We start from the raw sequence: 17969 nt of genomic DNA on the forward strand, positions 1-17969 counted from the left end.
CTTGTTTTTTTTTTTTTTTAGACATTTCTTGCTCTTCAATCTGATGGTGTAGTGGCTGCGGTTGTGCCAATATCCACCAGAGATGGTGAGCTTGTCTGCAAGAGAAGCAGGGGTTTTGGCTGTGATTGTTTTTTAAATGATGCAACTGGTTTTGAAGTTGGCGTGGGCCAGCAAGAAGAGCCAATGGCTGTTAGGATGAGGGGGGTGATGAGATCATATTTCATCAGATCCTTGATGAGACATGCGGCAGGGTGTAGGAAGCCCCTAGGGTGTGCCAGTGTGGAGTCCGGGAGGCCATGGAGTAGGGCATTACCACCCTCCAGGTGCAATAGTACAAGGGCTTAAACAGAAGTTTTGAAGTCGGTTTCAGGAAATATGGTATGACTTTCTTTAGAAGCGAGAGCTGGTTCCAGGCCGTCTTTGGTGTTTTTAGCAAAGGTGAGGTTGGTGTCCAGAGTGAATCCAAGTAACTTGACATGCGATGAAAGTTGAGGCTCGATCCCATAAAGGTTCATGTCATTTGATGGGGCAGAGGACAAGCCCCCAGATTTAAGCATTGGTTACGGACCATGATATACTGCAATGAACAACTTGAGCTTCACAATGATCTGCTGCCTAAAGCCTCACAACCCCAACATACCTTGCGTCCTCTTAGCTCAAATTTGCTTACTCGTGATGGGGGGGGGAGGGCAATGGGTCCCCCATGGGATAAAGAGGCTATTTGATGTACCTATATACTAGTCCTGTCGAGCCTATGTCCTATGTAAGGAACTCGTAAGATGGGAAAAGTTTACTGCACAGGTAAACTAAGTGACTTCCACGACAAGGACATACTCCTCTTAAGTAGGATGGTAGGGAAATGTATGAACCCCCCTAGTTATGCTCTTTAGGACTAAACATGCTCAATGCGATATTGTTTTGTTTGTTATACTTTCCCATTCTAACTTAGTCACCATGGATGATGTACCATTGTAATGCTGTAAAGTACTTCTCTTCAAATTTAATAAACCTTTATAAAAAAAAAATGGTCCTGTCCTTGAGCCAGGGTTCTACTGTATCTTATTTTGCAAACCATTTATATTGAGTTTTAGCAAGAACATAGTACTGTACGATGATTGAAAGTTGTTCAACATTCAATTTTGATTCAGTACATCCATCTTTAATTAAAGAGGAAGGTGTCACATATGTAGGGGAGTATCCTTGGAATAAATAAACAGTAGCAAAACCATATGGCGAGGGGTCCCTATGTGTGTATTGGAATACCATCAGTAGGGTTGCTAATAACGGCTGGTTGATATGAGCGGGTAGGGTCTGGTCCCAGTGGAATATGCTGTATTGTCAGCATGACTCTGGCAGGAGGGTTTGGGTGGGGGGGTGGAATGAAGAGACCTTGACATAGAATAGGCTTTGATAGTAGGGCGAGGGAGAAGACTGTGGCCAGGGAGGCATGCGTGTACCGCCCATCACAGCATGTGAGGGGAGAATTCCTTTATGGCAGGAGATCAACATTGGAGGTTTCTACTGTATCATGCTTACTGTTCTTGGCAAATAACAGAAATGCCGACTTGGTTGGGTTAATCTTCAGGTAGGCGCTCAACATCCAGGTCTGGATGGTGTGCTAGCAGTGTTTGAGGTGTTGGATTTCTGAAGCAAAGTCTTTCAAGTAGAGTTTTGTTTCATCATTATGCTCTGTATCGGAGTGGAGCACCAAGTGGCTCCTTGTAAAGTTTGAAGATCACAGGAGACAGTATGGAGGCCTCAGGACTCCACAGGTGATAGGGATCTTTTGTTACCTGGCGATACCCATATGAACAAACTGGTGGTGATTGGAAAATAAGGAGGAGGACAAGTGAAGGGAACTGCCAGTGAATCCCATTTGAGACTCCATGGTGCATATGAAGGTGGGAAGGTCAACTGTGCAGAAGGCAGCTAAAAGGTACAGCAATATCAGGAGGCAGGGGTCCTTTTCATTGGTGGTCAAGAGCACATCATCTACAATGTGTAAGATTTAGTTCTCGGTGCGGCAGCAGATCTGAAGTCAGACTGGTAGTCGTGCAGGAGACTATTAGCTGAGATACAAGACACTTTAGCTACGTTTGTAGTGGGTGGAAAGCGAAGCAGGAGATACAAAGTATAGCTTGCGAGAGTAAAGAGCACCATCAGCTAGGTTTTTGACAGCTATTGAATTGATGCAATAGCCATTGTAGTCTGAAGGGTATTATGTGGTGCAGGAGAGATAACCAGATTTATATTTTGAAGGGACAATGCGTGGACCAATATGCATTTCTTGTGGAGTAGGAAACATGACTTATAGTGTGTGTGTGTGAATGAGTTGAGAAACGTGGCTCCAGACCCAGCATAAAAGTATTTTGGAATTAACATTTTAAGACAGTCTCATATCTTGTCAAACTTAGATCTATTTATGTCTAGTTTATAAAACTGTATTCATGGCATTTAAAAAAATGCCACACTGAACTAAACGTTATATCTTTACATTTTGATGTTCAGAATTTAAGATAATTGAACTTGTTCATAATTTTCCTTTATTTCAGTTCATAAAAAAACATGAAAGGTAACAGTGTACAAACATATATAGATAAAAAAGATAATACCAAATAAGTATATGTACATAAAAAAATACTATGGATTAAAAAAGTGATAAAAACGGGTTGCAACCATCTTGACTAAGACGTAAGAAATGTAAAATGTCCATAAAGACCTTTCTCCAGGAGAAATTTTCTTGGCTCTCAGATGGCAGTCAGAAATTTGCCAATTGAAAAAATGACTGGTCCACGAATTTTTGTTCTACATATTCTCAGTGCTGTGGTACGGTTGTTGAGGCCCATCATTTTGCATAGTGGGCTAATGCAGCGTCTACGTTGCTTTGTGTACGCCATGCAAAATAATAAAACATGTTCAATCTATGGTCTCACATCCTATGGGGCACATATTTGATGTGCCTAACCCCTTCTTCCAAAGGCAGGTAAAGAAAGCGATCGGTAATGTGCCCATTCTGAGTGTAATAACAACTGCTTGTGTAAACGGGTTTGTAACCATCTCTAAATACAATTCAAACTCAAAGCCACATTTAAATAAAATAAAACCATCAGTCAAGCCTTCCCAAAGTGGTATTGGACATTTTTGCTCCCAAAACATGGGCTCAATAGGCCACTTTGAGCTTTGTCAATGGCATCACCTGGTAGGTCTTGGGGGTTTGACCAAAAGCCCCCTAGGCCCAGCTTATACAAACAAGACTTTATATAGGCACACCAAGGGATCTTATCTAACAGGCCTTTTAACCATTACCTCTAGTTCTAGGGCTCTAGTTCTTTTATCACCCACACCCTTAACCAATACTGAATCGGTATCATTGTTGCAATATTAGAGATGGATCTCAGATTTAAGTTGATGCGAATGGGATGTGGGGGGAGGGGCCTCGAGGGAATTTTTAACAGTGATTTCAGAAAGCTGTTCTCTGCTGTTTCCATCATCTCCAAGTTGCTCCTCAGAGGGCTGCCCCTCAAGCTTGGCTCCCATACATTTCCAGAGGAGGAGAAATGGGGAAGGATGGTGCACTGTTTGCAATCCTTATGATGGACCCTGCGGCCTGCTTTAATGACAGAGTGCTCTTCCTCAATAGAGCTGGCGCCTATGAGTCTTCCAGATGTACACCCATGTAATCGAACTTGCAGACCCGCTCAAGGGCTGCCCCATCCACTGATATAGTTATTCTTATTTTGCCCTTGAGATCGCCAAACACCATACACTTCGTTTTGTTATTGTTAATTTTAATCAATAAAATCATTACTCTCCAAGATAAGCTTTTATCACAGTATGCAGAAAATGACTCTTACCTGAAACTCTGCAGTTTTAGGATTAGCAATGTGTACAGCTTTGGTCACCGATATATCAACACAAAGCTTACTGGCAATATCTTCTTCAGAACACTGCACGGGAAAAGAAATTGCAGAGCATTATAAACTTATATTTTATTTTGATTACAATCAAAATCTTTATTTACGATTGCTGATGAACAAATGCTAACTGTACATATAAAAACCTAAAAAAAGAGAAATCAACCATGATGATCACAACATAACCTAGCTGCTGTCTCAGGACATATACCTATGCAGCAAAAATCCTCCATCCATTCCAAATTGATTTTTCTAATTTTCATAATATAAAAGGAGAAAGTTACCTTTATTCTGTTACTTAGTCCACAGGTCTTTTTCCCAATTCAACCTGTGGTATACCGGATACCCAGTTGCAGAACTAATTATTTAATACATAGCTAAATAGTATCATGCCCATATTCCCTTAAGTGTTCCCATCCTTGTCAGATAAAATTATTTAAATAGAAGCCAACATGTTGTGGGTTTTTAGATCAATCACAGGAAAGCGGGCACAAGGGAGTTACATTAGTAAACAACCTATAAACTAGCTCTAAAAGAGTCACTGTGAAGTTAACTCTACCCTAGTATTTTATGAGAAAATATGGAAGACAAAGCAATCACAATCTTAGGCTCAGGCAAAGGGGTTTGGCAGAACTTCAAGGACCAATTTTACAGCACTTGTAGAGGAAGCCCCTGAAGCATATTGTTGGTAGAATGAGTGCAGCCAAAGTAACTACCTGCCTTGCATGTACCTTCGATAGGTACATGTACAGAGAATACTGCGGTCGCTAAATTTGCCCTAGTGGAGTGTGTCACAATGCCAGATGGAGTTTGGACAGCAGAATGTTGCAATGGTGATGGTATCCATTTCACAATGGTGGCCCCAGTACTTGTTCAACTAGCGTTTTTGTACTCTGAAGCCATAAAAAGTTGGTTTAATCAACATACATTGCTGGTTTGGTACAGACATAAGTACAAAACATGCTTCAAGTGTACACTGTGTAGGGTTCCTCAGCCAAGGAGGTGAAGGGATATGGTAAGAACAATGTCCTCCTTCAGCGGTCAAGCATAATTCGGACAAAGGAAGAATGTGTCCGGAGAAACAAAGTAACACCTTCAAATTCAGACAGATTTGAAGGTCTCTCTTTTTAATTTTGATGATGTACTTTTCTGTGTCTATGAATCATGCTTATTTATTTTCTAAAGGTGGTGGGTCATTCATCTTGACAAAGGCTCTGCTGAGCCGATAAGCATCGGTCTATGTTGCACAATAAATGTTGTGTATACTCACATTCTCGAGTGCCTGTCTGCTTTTTGAAACTTGGATATATACAAAGCCAGAGCGGCGAAACGAGTCTGTCAGCGCTGGGGGGGGACGGGGATCTTTAATGAAATAAACACATATTTTCACGGATTCGGTGTGTGTGCTCCTGCTTGTGTCAGCCGGCACAAATGTTATCTCCGATATATATATATATACACATATATATATATATATATATATATATATATATATATATATATATATATACACATACATACAAAGGTTACATGGACGTTATAGTTAGGTTCAGGTTATACACACAAAACCATAGAAATTCTGCCGTTTTAGATATAGTTATCTCAAGTACCTATAACTTGTGCCCCAAGGTAACAATAACTGGCACCCACCATGCAGTTTTCTCACCAATAATTCCACTGCAAATGTTGCAGTGACGTTATCAATGAGGTCATAGATGATGTCATAACTGATGTAAAATGTGGGGTAATTATCAATGCATGGTGACGGCGCGAGTTATAGTTACCTTAGGGCACAAATTATAGTTACTGGAGATAACTATAACTGCTACATTTCTATGGTATTTTGTGAGTAAAATCTGAACCTAACTAGAACGTCCCCGTAACCTTTGTTCTTTTCAGTGAATTTATATGGGTTTTAATGCTATTTCCTAATTAGAACGTGGGTGTAGGGGTGTGTGAATGGATGTGCAACTGTTTTTCTTGGTCTCTAAATGAGTGTATGACTGGCTCTATGACTGTGTAAGCGGGTGTGTAAGTATGATGTGTGTGTGTGGTGAGTGTGTGTGGGTGTGTGAATGTGTGGGTGTGTGAAGGGGTGTGTGAAAGTGTGTGTGGGTCTGTGAAAGTGTGAGTGGGTGTTTGAGTGGGTGTGTGAAAAGTGTGTGGTGGGTGTTGTGAGTAGGTGTATGACTGGCTGTATAAGTATGTATGTGGGTGTTTGAGTGCCTGTGTGGGTCGATGAGTGGATGTGTGAGTAGTTGTCTGGGTCTGTAAGTGGGTGTGTGAGTGGCTGTATGGATGTGTGAGTGGCTGTATGGATGTGTGAATGGGTGTGCAAGTGGGTTTCTGGGTCTCTGAATGGGTGTGTGACTGGCTATCTGGGTGTGAAAGTGTGAGTATGTGCTGAGTGTGCGAGTGTCTAATTGGGTGTGTGGGTCTGTGAGTGGGTGTGACACTAGGTGTAGGACTGTGTACATGGGTGTGTGAGTGTTTGTGTGGGTCTGTGATTTGATGTATGAGTGGTTCTCTAAGTGGGTGTATGAGTGGCTGTACAAGTGTGTAAATGGGTGGGGTGAGGGGTTTTCTGGGTCTGAGAAGGTGCGTGAGTGGCTGTGTGGGTGGGTCTCTGAGTAAATGTATTCTTGACTGTATGGATGTGTGAGTGGCCGTGTGAGTCTGAGAGAGTGTGTGTAGTGGGTCTGTGACTGGGTGCATGTGTTTTTTTAATTGGGGTCTGGATACGTGGATTCTCATGAGAGGGATGGGTCGGCTGCGGTGGATCTGCAGATCTTCGTGTGTCAAAAATAAAACTTCTTGCCCACGAGGGGTACTGTCATTCCTTTAAATAACAGCAAACCTACATTACAATAAACCAAATCAACACCACTAAAACCACTAAAGATGGTACCATATCACAATTACATTCATTAATATAAGTAATAATTCACTGTTCACTTTGCCATTGTCAATACACTGTGCGCATGGCTTTTTCAAAACCTTTTTATGTGCTGCAGAGTAGTCTTAGGTCCCACCAATGGGAACCGCTACACTCTAAATCTATCAGGCTACAAGATCCAGCTCCAGGAATCAGTGAAAGCATGAGATGCACTATTTGGTCAAAACAAGATCTCTGGTGAGGGTGTGCAAATCAGCTGGGATATGAAGGAGTCACATTGGCCGCACATGTGCAGTTAGGGATGCACAAAGGTATATAGTACCAGTTGTAGAAACCGTTCATAGTCCTAGTTAGGAGGCAGAGACAATTATAAATGGAGAATAAAAAAATAAACAGGTCGCAAGAGCAACACAGAGCCCAAGATAAGAATTTGTACAACCTGCTATTGCCACAAAATATCCAACCAACTATGGGCCTCATTTTGATGGCGGTCGGACCGCCACCGAAAGGTCGTATATTAAAAAAACATTATTTTTTCTTATATATCTTCAGTACACACAGATCAGCCATAGTAAGACAGAAGCACTTATTTTGATTTAGCTTATTTACATTTGTTTAAAACATTGCAGACCTAACACAGGCAGGTTTCAGAGCACTGTGTAACATGAAATTTAGTAGGGCATAGGAGAGCCTGAAAGGTACTACTATCAATGACTTTGGTTACAATGTACATAGAAGGATGGAGTTACTACCCATGAACAATTTACAGGGGTACAGTCACGGTCTGTAAATCTTTGTGCTAGACTTGCAAGAATAGTGCAATAGTGATTTTTGACATAGTTCCTTGGAGCATAGATACAAGAACGAAAGGCGCTACAATAGTTCCATGCATTGTCGAAATAGGTTATGCAGTGACTTATATGAGTGTTGAGAGGGCAATGTAATGAAGCAATACTAAAACAACATTAAAGCATACAGATATTTCTCTGTGCAAACACGTCTGAGAGTTTTGAAGACAGGGAAGTAAAAGATTTTCTGATGTCATGAAAATATTTTTGGAGTGCCTGGCATGAAAATCCTCTCACAAGGTTAACATTTTTCTCAAGTCCAGTTAAGTATGAGCATATGTTTGCAGCTAAAAGGTTTGATTAACATTTTTAGAATTAATGTTTGTGTTAAATATCCCAGGGTGTTTAGGTGAAGTGCTTTGTAAGTTATTTGAACTCTGTGGGCAGTCATCCAAGAGCTGTGAAAGTGGGGGTGAGTGTTGGGATCATTTTGAGTCTCTAAGGAAGCAGACTGTTGCATACAGAACAGCTTTTAACAGGTTAGGCCACTCATCGGGATGCTACTGGAGTTCACACATCCATATTTTAGGCAAAATGTTATTAAAAACTCCACTTCTATTTTCATGTCATGTTTGGATTGTTTGTGTTTGACATTCACGAAACTTTGAATGTTGAATCTTGCTGATCCGGATATGTCTTGTATGAGTTTTTTAAGGGCAAAGTGCTCATCGAGTAAGAAACCTAGGGATTTAGCTGTAGTAGCTGTTTATTTTGTGATATCTGCATCTTTTAGCTCTTTCGTCCATAGATAATCAACTGTTTGTTGTGATTGGGGGGATATAAAGTTCTGTGAGCAATTCTCCTATGGATTCAACATGTAGGTTGAAGAGAATGAGTGATAGAATGGATCCTTGGGGTATTCCATACGATACATGGAAGGACTCAAACCATACCAGTTAATGACCATGCTATTTTGAAGAGTGATCAGTAATAGTTTAAGGCCTACGGTATCAAATGGTGCCATTGTGTCTGGCAGGATGAGGTGGCTGCGGTGACCATCAAACATTTATCAGTATGTCACCAAGAAACATCAAGGTAGCAGGTTTGGTGTTGTATCCTCGCTTGAAAACCAACTGGTTAGTCCCCAGTAGACTGTGAATTTGAGTGTTTTCTTTCACTAAAGAGGTGTTGGAAATGTCACCTTTTCTGCAGGGATACCTCAGATTTTATTTTTTGCTGTTTACCAAACCCTATTTTTGCTACCTATCAAACGCTGTGCACTTTTACCCCGGGTAACCAATGGTCAGTGCTTGTGTTCCTTCCTTCAACATGAGGAAATTCGAATTGGCATATTTAACTTACCTATACGTCCCTAGTATATGGTTCCAAGGTGTACCAGGGCCTGTAAGCTAAATGTTCCAAGTGGACTCCAGCACCCTTTGTGCCATCCACTAGAGTGACAATGCAAACATGACTGCTGGCCTGCTATCAGTAACCTGGCTATGCAGGTTTTAACAGCATATTCGACCTGTCAAAATAACCCCTTTTGACAGGCCTAAACCTTCCTTAACCATTTCTAAGTCACTCTTAAGCAAGCTTTATTGCCCATAAGGCAGGGTGGATGGTATTTAAAAGTAGAAAATGTTGGGGATTATTGTTAAACATGCCCTTATAGTGACTAACCCCTCAAAGCTGTTTTCACTGTAGCAGGGTTGGCTGTTCCATAGGAATACGCTGGGATGTAATATTAATTACTAATATTGTACCATGAGAATAGGACTAACTAGAAAAATATTTAAACAACTATTTTTTTTAAATAATAGGTATAAAAAAATTCAATTCAATGGTAAAGTCAGATTTTTTATTGATATTAAGCAAAAGTACCCTTTAGAACGTTGCCTTTGACTTGCCTAAAGTCACTGTAAGCTAAATCTGCATTTTGCTCTCCACCGTCTCCCAGACAGCATTTAGCACTTTGAATATGCATGACTGAGGTATGAACTTTCTCCCAAGAGAAGACTATAGGCTGACCTGAATGGGCAGAAATGGTCCATCCCAACCTGACACAATATGCAGGAGGGGCAGGGAAGATCCTTTTTGACATTTAAGTATCAAGTCCTGCTTGACTGTCATATCCTGCTTGACAGGTCTGCTGGGGTTTTTCATATGACACTTGGGGCGCACTTCAAAGAGGCCTCTGTTGTCGCAGGCAAGTGTTAGCTGTAACTTGGGCATTGACTTTTTTTTATACCCACAGCCAGTACGGCCCCACTCACAGTGGGCCTCTTTTTGGCATTACTGTGTGAGACTGCTTGGCAGGTCTGCTGGGTTTATATATAATATTTGGGGTGCACTACCAAGTTTGAATGCTAAAACCTCAGCTTTGTACAACTAGACTTCTGTCACTGACATTGTTGTGGGTACACGGACTGTAAGAACCTCGATTTTGGTGTTCAATATGGTAGGCAAGTAGAATTACCATAGTACGCTCCACACTCACACCCCTACCCCACAGAACCCAAGATTAGCGTGGCCCAAGATTTCGGCCATCTTGAAATTGCCTAAATTGTGCAGGGTTAGCCACGGGAACCTTTACCTTATTGGTCATGGCGGCCCCTGGGTCATGCCACCCACTAACCCCTGCCAGGCACCCACTTCAGAATACTTTCGGAACTAAGGAAGATCTGAAGAGGAGTGAACCTTCTGTCTAAGACCTGAGAAGAGCCTAGAAGGGTGGAGCTGCTCTCTTTCTCGTACGAAGGACAAAGAAGTGGACTCAAAGGGGCATAAGGCTGACCTACTGTTAAAACTACCAAGACACACCAAGCTACAAGAGGCCTTTTCCTGTAACTGCCAAGCTGACCAGTGGTAACTGGACATGGACTGGACGCTCTCATGGCCTTCTCTCTGACACCCTGTGAGTTTCTAAGTGCCTCCCCTGAGGTACCGGAGGACTAAAGTCAGAAGGTAAAAACTTTGAACAGAACAACCCCTGTGAGTGTATCCGACTCATGCTTCATTGCGGTCAGCGTCAAATTGTGCTATGGTCTTGTTTTACTGCAACCATTGAATATCATTGCCACTTTGTGCTTCTTGGTGCTATTTCTACTTAAAATTTAAAAAAATCCCTTTCTCAGGTTCCCCTTATTGGATTTTTTTAATTTTGTTTATTAAATTTCACTTTAAGTTTCTAATTCGTTTGAGGATTTTGACTTTAATACAGTTTTAGTACTGTGTAATTAGTTAACCCATTGCCTCGAAGTTAAGCCTGGGTGCTTTGTGCTGTAAACACCAAGGGCTCAAGCTCAGGTTTATTTAGTGACTTTAGTGGTTCACCCTGACAAGGATTATGATTTTTACTTGGCATAGGCACGTACCCCCCCCTCAACTAATGCCACAATTCTTACAAGAGGACATACAGTTTTCAATGAATTTGAGCAGAAAAGGTACTCCTGAGATAAGTCTCTAGTTTTATGTGTGATAAGAATTTAGGTGTGTCCTTTTTTTTTTAAAGGTCTAAAATGCCCTTTTTTAGTAAACGTTTGGAGGTAGAAGCTTGTCGGGGGTAAACAAGTCTGGAAGCAACAATTTGCAAAATTCTTTTGCAAGAGGCAGGATGATATGGTCAGCCATGGCATCTGAGGGCTTTATATCTGCGATGGCAGATATGAGTAAGTGCTCTGAGAGTTCGTGGACATTATTCTAAAGTCTGATGTGTTCAGTGGCAAAATAGTGTGCATTGACTATGTTGTATGCAATTAATTCCTCATTGATATTACTTATCTTTAATAATTAAAAAAAAAATGTCAAGGAAATTACACTTAGATTTATATGGGCCTTATGGAGCTGAGTCTTTGATATGTATATATATATATATATATATATATATATATATACATACATACACACAGACACACACACACACATACATACACATACATATATACTGGTTAATTATTTTTGAAGAGTTTTTTGGATCCGTTTTGAGCACTGTCAATCAGTGGCAGCCAGCAGGGGTAGCGGGGCGGACGACGGTGTGTCGCGGGGGTGGGGGGGTGGCGCAGGGGGGTGGCGTCACGGGGAGCCACGGGTCTATGCTCCTGCTCTCCTGCTCTCCTGTCTCAGACTCTGGCAGTAACAGTAAGCAGGCAGCCAGGCTCCCTCCTCTAGGCAAATCACAATGCTGCAATGCAGCGTTGTGATTGGTCTGAGAGTTGTGACACGGCGCTCAGCCAGGGGCTGAGCGGGCCAGGGGCTGAGTGACCAAACAGTCACTTAGGAGTGGGCATACTACTCCTCCCCTGCCCTGCTCGTGAGCAGAGGAGCCTCGCCCGCCGCAAAGCAGCAGGACACGAAGCATAAAATGATAAAAACTCTAGAAGTTATTATCATTTTATGTTTCTCACTGCTTAAAAGCAGTGGGGTGACGCTCGTCTGCCATAGCGGAGGAGCCGCCCTGCTCAATGTGGGAATTGAGACATGATCTTTTGGCATCTGAATCTTTCATAATTTTTGCTTGCATTTTAAGCATTTGAAACATCTGGGGGAGTGAGCAACGTTCTCTACCTAGGTCAGGAGAAAATAATTTTTTTAATTTGTTTTTGTTGAGGTCTTTTGTAGAGATGGGTGACAGAGTCATCTGCAATTCTGAGGAGAGGTGATTTGAGGTTCTGGAAGACAGTGTGGATATCACTGGTTGAAGGAAAGATTTTGAATAGGGTGGTGATTTTGAAACCCAATTCAGCTCTTTCAGTGTTTTTAAACTTTCTCTCTCAAACATTCTAATTTTGTTGCAAGTGTACGATCACACAAGAATAATGGATACAGGAGATTGACGTGTGATTTGATCAACTTTTATAAGTTGCAATGTTCTTAGCAGATTATAAATGCCAATTATGAAGCAGCGTGTGGTACATTTAGATTGTGTGTGTGTGTGTGTGTGTGTGCGTGTGTGTGTGTGTGTGTGTTTCTGTGGCATTTTTGTGTGAGGTTGTTAGCTAGAAGGAATGATGTAAGTTCAGAGACAGGGGGATCATCAGAAGGCCTATATTGTAGATGAAAGTCTAGAGAAGGACTGTTTAAGGACAAGAAAATGTCAAAGGTAAGAAGTTTAGGAACCTTGCCTGTTAAAGGGGAATTTTTCCCTGGGGAGTGATCTAAAGAGACAAGTCACAAAACATAGGCAGAAATGGATGAAATCTCAACTTTCAGAATTTCAAAATTTTTGAAGGGGTGAGAGGGGATGGGGTCTGGCATAAGAAATAACATACAGTTCCTAGGCAAATTATGTATGATGTTCAATAATTAAATTATGCTTATGAACAGTTACTCTTTTCCAGGAAAACATACATCTTCATTCACTAACAAAACAAACCTTCGGAAATGACAATTCGTCTGGATTGCATTTTGAGTGCGGACTAAAATATTAAAAAGCAAATCAAAAAAACAATTGCTTTCTTTATTGCATGCATTTATGATATAAATTATTTAAAATCTGATGCTCAGAGAAGTTTTATGATGTAAAAGAGTTCCTTGTTCTTTACAATGTTGGCATGCCATGTGAAGTGTAATGCAACAAGAAAGAACCAATTGTGTGAGATAAGCGAAAAATACTCCTCTAGATGCACCCAACTCTACAGATTTTAAAGTACTGGTAACAACTGGTCCATGATGAAGAGATGATAGGTGAATACAATGAGCAAAATGGAAAAGAACAAGGAGGAGATATCCTCTTGCTCATTAGAGGAGTAATGCAAGAGAATTGGTAAGACCCTGAAGGATACCTGCTATTTATACTGGGTATTTCCCAGCCAATGTTTTAGGGCATTTAAGGAATCTAGTGAGAACACTGAAATCGGCAGTCCAATCCTTTTCAGTATTTTCATACACATAACTTGAGAGTATACATTTCTGAAATAAAAACAGTGATTGCCCAATACCATGATCTACACATACCAGAGCAAATGTCAGGGCTTCCGTAAATCCAGCAGCTGCCACATCTTGTCTCAGCAACTCTGTGAGTTTATTAAGAGGCAGCTGTGAATGGAGAAAATAAGTCAGGTTTGTTCATCATTTGTCCAACAACATGCTGAGCAAAATGCACAAAGACGATTAGCTGCTTTGCTGCATTAATTCTAAAAAATAGCAGCTGGTGACGCGAACCCAAGGAGGGTAAATACAATCAAAGAAACTGAAACTTCTATAGCACATTTAAAAAGGAGAACAATATACACAATGAACATTATAAACAATTGTAGCATTCCACAAAGCTCAGACATTGTTCCCCATGTTTCAACGCACATTGCATTATATCGCATTTAAGGCCTGCCATTCTCTTTCCTATTACTGTTGTCAGATAAAAGATTCGTTTGTAAAGGCAATGGGTGGTATATCTAGTTCCTAAACCTATAATTTGTTTGCTTTAGGACCTAAACCTTAAAGGGATACCGAGGTACATATAAAACCTCATGCAGATTCCGATTATGTTTTTACCTATGTTCTAGGACCCTTTCATTAAAACTTTTACAAGGGTTATTCCTAGAGACATTTTTAACCCATAACTGCACTTCACATATCACTTCACTTTCCTACACAAACAACCTGCTCCACTGTAACTCAGGCGTTGAAGCACAGCTGGATTGCATTAGGTGATCCAGCTGGGCCCGATGATGAAGCATGCCACCTACTAGGTAGGTGGGTGAGAGGTTTCCTAAAACTACCTTCAGTTGTTTGCACTCCTTTCTTTTGAAGGTTGTGGCCAGTACCTTTGACCACAAAAAACCTCATAAAAGGACTTGTCCATTTTGTTTATTCATATGCTACGCAGGGAAAAGGACAAGGTAACTTTTTCCTTACTCTCTATCTTATAGACATAGCGACTGCCGAGAGTTTAAGAGAGGTCTTTTAACTGTTGTTGCTTTTAGAACAAATACAGTTAGGAAATCAGGCATAAAAGAGGGCATTCTCTCTCTTTCGTACTAACTGGAAATGTTCTCAATTTTTTATTTTTTTTAAATAACATTTTATTGTGATTAGTATACACAACAAGCAGAACAGTTCACCATTATTGACCATTACATAGATTAGTTGACAGAATATATCAAATGACATCACTGTACATAGTAGGTGTAAATGTAAATATTAATACAGTTTTACCCATCCCGTCGCTATATCAGTTCCGAGGTCCCATGCCTCCCGCAGGGGGCTGCTCGTGGTGTGTTTGTTTTCAGGTTATCAGTCACTCAAGTCCAGATCTGAGTCTTCAGGTGGAGGGGCGCATATATTACCCCGATAAGTATTCCATTTCCGCCATACTCGTGTCCATTTTCGGGGGCATTCCCTATTAATAAAAACTGCCTTCTCTGCAACCATGGCACTATCAAGGTCGCAACACCACTGTTGATGGGAGGGTTTCGCTAGGGATCCCCAGTGCTGGGCGATATTCCTTTTGGCTATTCTAATACTGAGGGTTGCCCAATCCTGCGCTGCGTGGTTGAGATCTGTGGGTTCCCACACATTAAGCAGCCATCTCCGAGGTTCAGGGGGGACCTCAAACCCACACACCTGGGTGATCGTAGCCATAACTGTCCTCCAATATTGTGCGATGTGGGGACAGTCCCATATCGTATGATAAAAAGTACCCGTGAGCCAGCAACCTCTCGAGCAAAGTGGTGTGTCCGCCCTCCCTATTTTGTGTAGTGTCGTTCTCGTGTAGTACGTTCTGAGCAGTATCTTAAGTTGCACGAGTTTTAATCTGGAAGGGGTCGCCACCTCTCGTGGGGATGCTAGCACCTCCTGCCAGTTTTGTTCGTCCATCTCTCCTTTAGGTTTTGTGTGGGATCGCGTTGATTGTTAATCAACTTTCGATAAGTTAATGAGATTGCCTTTTTAGATAGTAACTCTGTTAATAAACGATCCTAGAGTGGAGAAGACTCTGGGAGTTCGGTTCCTGGAGGTATGGCCTTCATCAGGGCGTGTTTAATTTGGGTATATCGGTATTGTTCCCTCTCTGCCATCTTGTACATTGCCTGTAACTGTGCGAAAGGAATCACTTCTCCCTTTTTCCATAGGTCGCCAACTCTGGAAATGCCTATGAGGTCCCATTTTGAAAAGCCCTTGCTCATACGTAGCCTGCCCAGCCTGGGGGAGTCCCACAGAGGCGTGTGTTCGAGTTATTACCCCTTGCCATCCTAGCACATGTTGCGCCGCGAACCATACCTGCACTGTGTGGACCGTGAGTCCTAATAGTGTGTTTTTCTTTGGCTTGTTATATAAGGCACCCAGTAGTCCGTTCGTACCTAGAGTGTGTCTGTCCAGGCGCAGAGCTGGTTCGGCCTATGGGGCATGTAGCTATTGATTAATCACTATGAGCTGGGATGCCCAGTAGTATAACAGAACGTTAGGCAGAGCAATACCGCCGTCGTTCCAGCTCCGAGTTAGTTTACACATGGCTATTCGTTGAGGTTTTCCTTCCCATAGGAGGTAACCTAACCCACCTCTGCCTCGATGGCCTTAAAGTATGAAAGGGGAACTGACATGGGCGTATTTTGTAGTGCGTAGAGGAACCTAGGGAGAGCCATCAATTTGAACAGCGCCGCCCTACCCAGCAGTGTCAGTGGGAGGGAGTGCCAACTTTTAACTTCATATTTTGGCCTCCTCAGCGGTGGAAGTAGATTACGTTCCATGAAGTGAGCATGGTGGGGCGTGATGTTTATACCAAGATACTTGAAATCGTCCTATGCTATCTGTATCGCAGCTCCCCGGGGCAAGCGTGGGAGGGGGGGGACCTGTGAGTATATATAACACCGATTTGGCCCAATTGATGGAGTAGCCTGAGACCCTCCCGTAGGACGCACAAATATCGGGAAGGCAATTAATGGACCGGCTCGGATGTGTCAGATATAGTAATATATCGTCCGCATACAAGGAGATGCGGTCCTCCCATCCCTCCGCCCAGTGCATGCCATGAATCACCGGTTCCCTCCATATCCAGGCCACCAGTGGCTCTAACACTGGGGCGAATAGGAGTGGGGAGAGGGGACAGCCCTGCGTAGTTTCCCCCCCAGCGGAAAGTCGTCTGACAATCGTCCGTTTACCACTACTTGCGCCAGTGGTTGTGTGTAGAGCAGTTGTATCCAGGCGCAGAATCGTGGTCCAAAACCAAAGTGTCGCAGCACCGCAAAAAGGAAGGGCCACTCTACCCGATCAAAGGCCATACTGGCATCCAGTGAGAGAATAACCGCTTCCTCTTGGATATAGGGCCCTCGAGCCAATATACCATGCAGCCGTCGCAGGTTCATCGCCGTGTTTCTGCCCGGCATTAAGCCAGACTGGTCTGGGTGTATGAGTGTGGCGAGATGGGGCTGGAGTCTGACCGCCAGCGCCTTTACTAAAATTTTCGCTTCCACCTTAAAGGGCGAGATCGGTCGGTAGGAGTGACACTCCTGAGGGGGTTTGCCGGGTTTAGGTATTGCTATCAGTGTTGCCACCCTTTGATCTCGAGGTAGTAATCCCTCCTCCAAGCTAGCAAGATACATGTTTAGCAGGTGTGGCAACAATATGTCCGCCTCCCTTTTGAATAACTATCGGGACACCGTTGGGTCCCAGTGCCTTTCCTGGTTGGAGTCCCTTAATGGCTGCAGCGATTTCCTCTTTCGTGAGGGCCGCTTCTAGTAATTTAGCATCTTGCTTTGACAATCTTGGGAGACGCATGTCTCTTAGGAAATCTGAGTTTTCCTCGACTGTAGCCGTGGCAGCAGGAGTATAGACTGTTTCGTAATGGCGTGCAAAAGCCGTGACTATGTCATCCGGATCCGTAATTGTCTCCCCATCAGTAAATTTGAGTTGTGCTACCCATCGGGTGGCCCTTTCCTTTTTGTCTAACCACACCAGCAGTCTGCCAGCCTTGTCCCCCACTTCATAGATCGTGTGCTGCGTTTTCGTGATTCGTGCCCTGGCCGCCTTCCCCACGTGGTCCCTGTAGGCTTGTTTAGCGAGACTAAGAGCATGCGTATTGGTATCATTGGGTCTGTAGCGTGTATGCCCTCCGCACTGGCGACGGCTCACTCCAGCTCCACTACCTGTTGTGTAATGTCGCATTTGTGGGCTGTTATCACGAAGATGGCTTGTCCGTGCAGGACCGTCTTGTAGGCTTCCCAAAGAACGATGGGAGAGGCCACTGAAAGCGTGTTTTCCTGAAAATATGGTGTTGAGGTCTTATGCATGGCCTTTCTGATGTTTGGGACTTTGAGGTACCCAGGGTGAATAGGGAAAATACGTCGGCGACCCGTGAGATGAGATGTGTATGTTAGTAATATTGGAGAATGATCCGAAATGCCTCTCGGGAGGTGTTTGATGTCTTGTATTTTATCG

The 17969-nt window shown here is 42.6% G+C and overlaps 1 protein-coding gene across 1 annotated transcript in view; it reads right to left on the reverse strand.

The window, feature by feature from the left end:
* FARSB (phenylalanyl-tRNA synthetase subunit beta) overlaps positions 1-17969 on the reverse strand; it is a 267705-nt gene that overhangs the window by 89311 nt on the left and 160425 nt on the right. The window contains exons 13-14 of the mRNA XM_085634265.1: positions 13554-13634; positions 3855-3947 (exon numbers count right to left, since the gene is read on the reverse strand). Of these exons, the coding sequence (XP_085490391.1) occupies positions 3855-3947; positions 13554-13634 (174 nt within the window). The remainder of the gene's footprint in view (positions 1-3854; positions 3948-13553; positions 13635-17969) is intronic.

This window comes from Triturus cristatus, chromosome 11 (assembly GCF_964204655.1).
Source record: "Triturus cristatus chromosome 11, aTriCri1.1, whole genome shotgun sequence".
Classification (NCBI taxonomy): domain Eukaryota; kingdom Metazoa; phylum Chordata; class Amphibia; order Caudata; family Salamandridae; genus Triturus; species Triturus cristatus.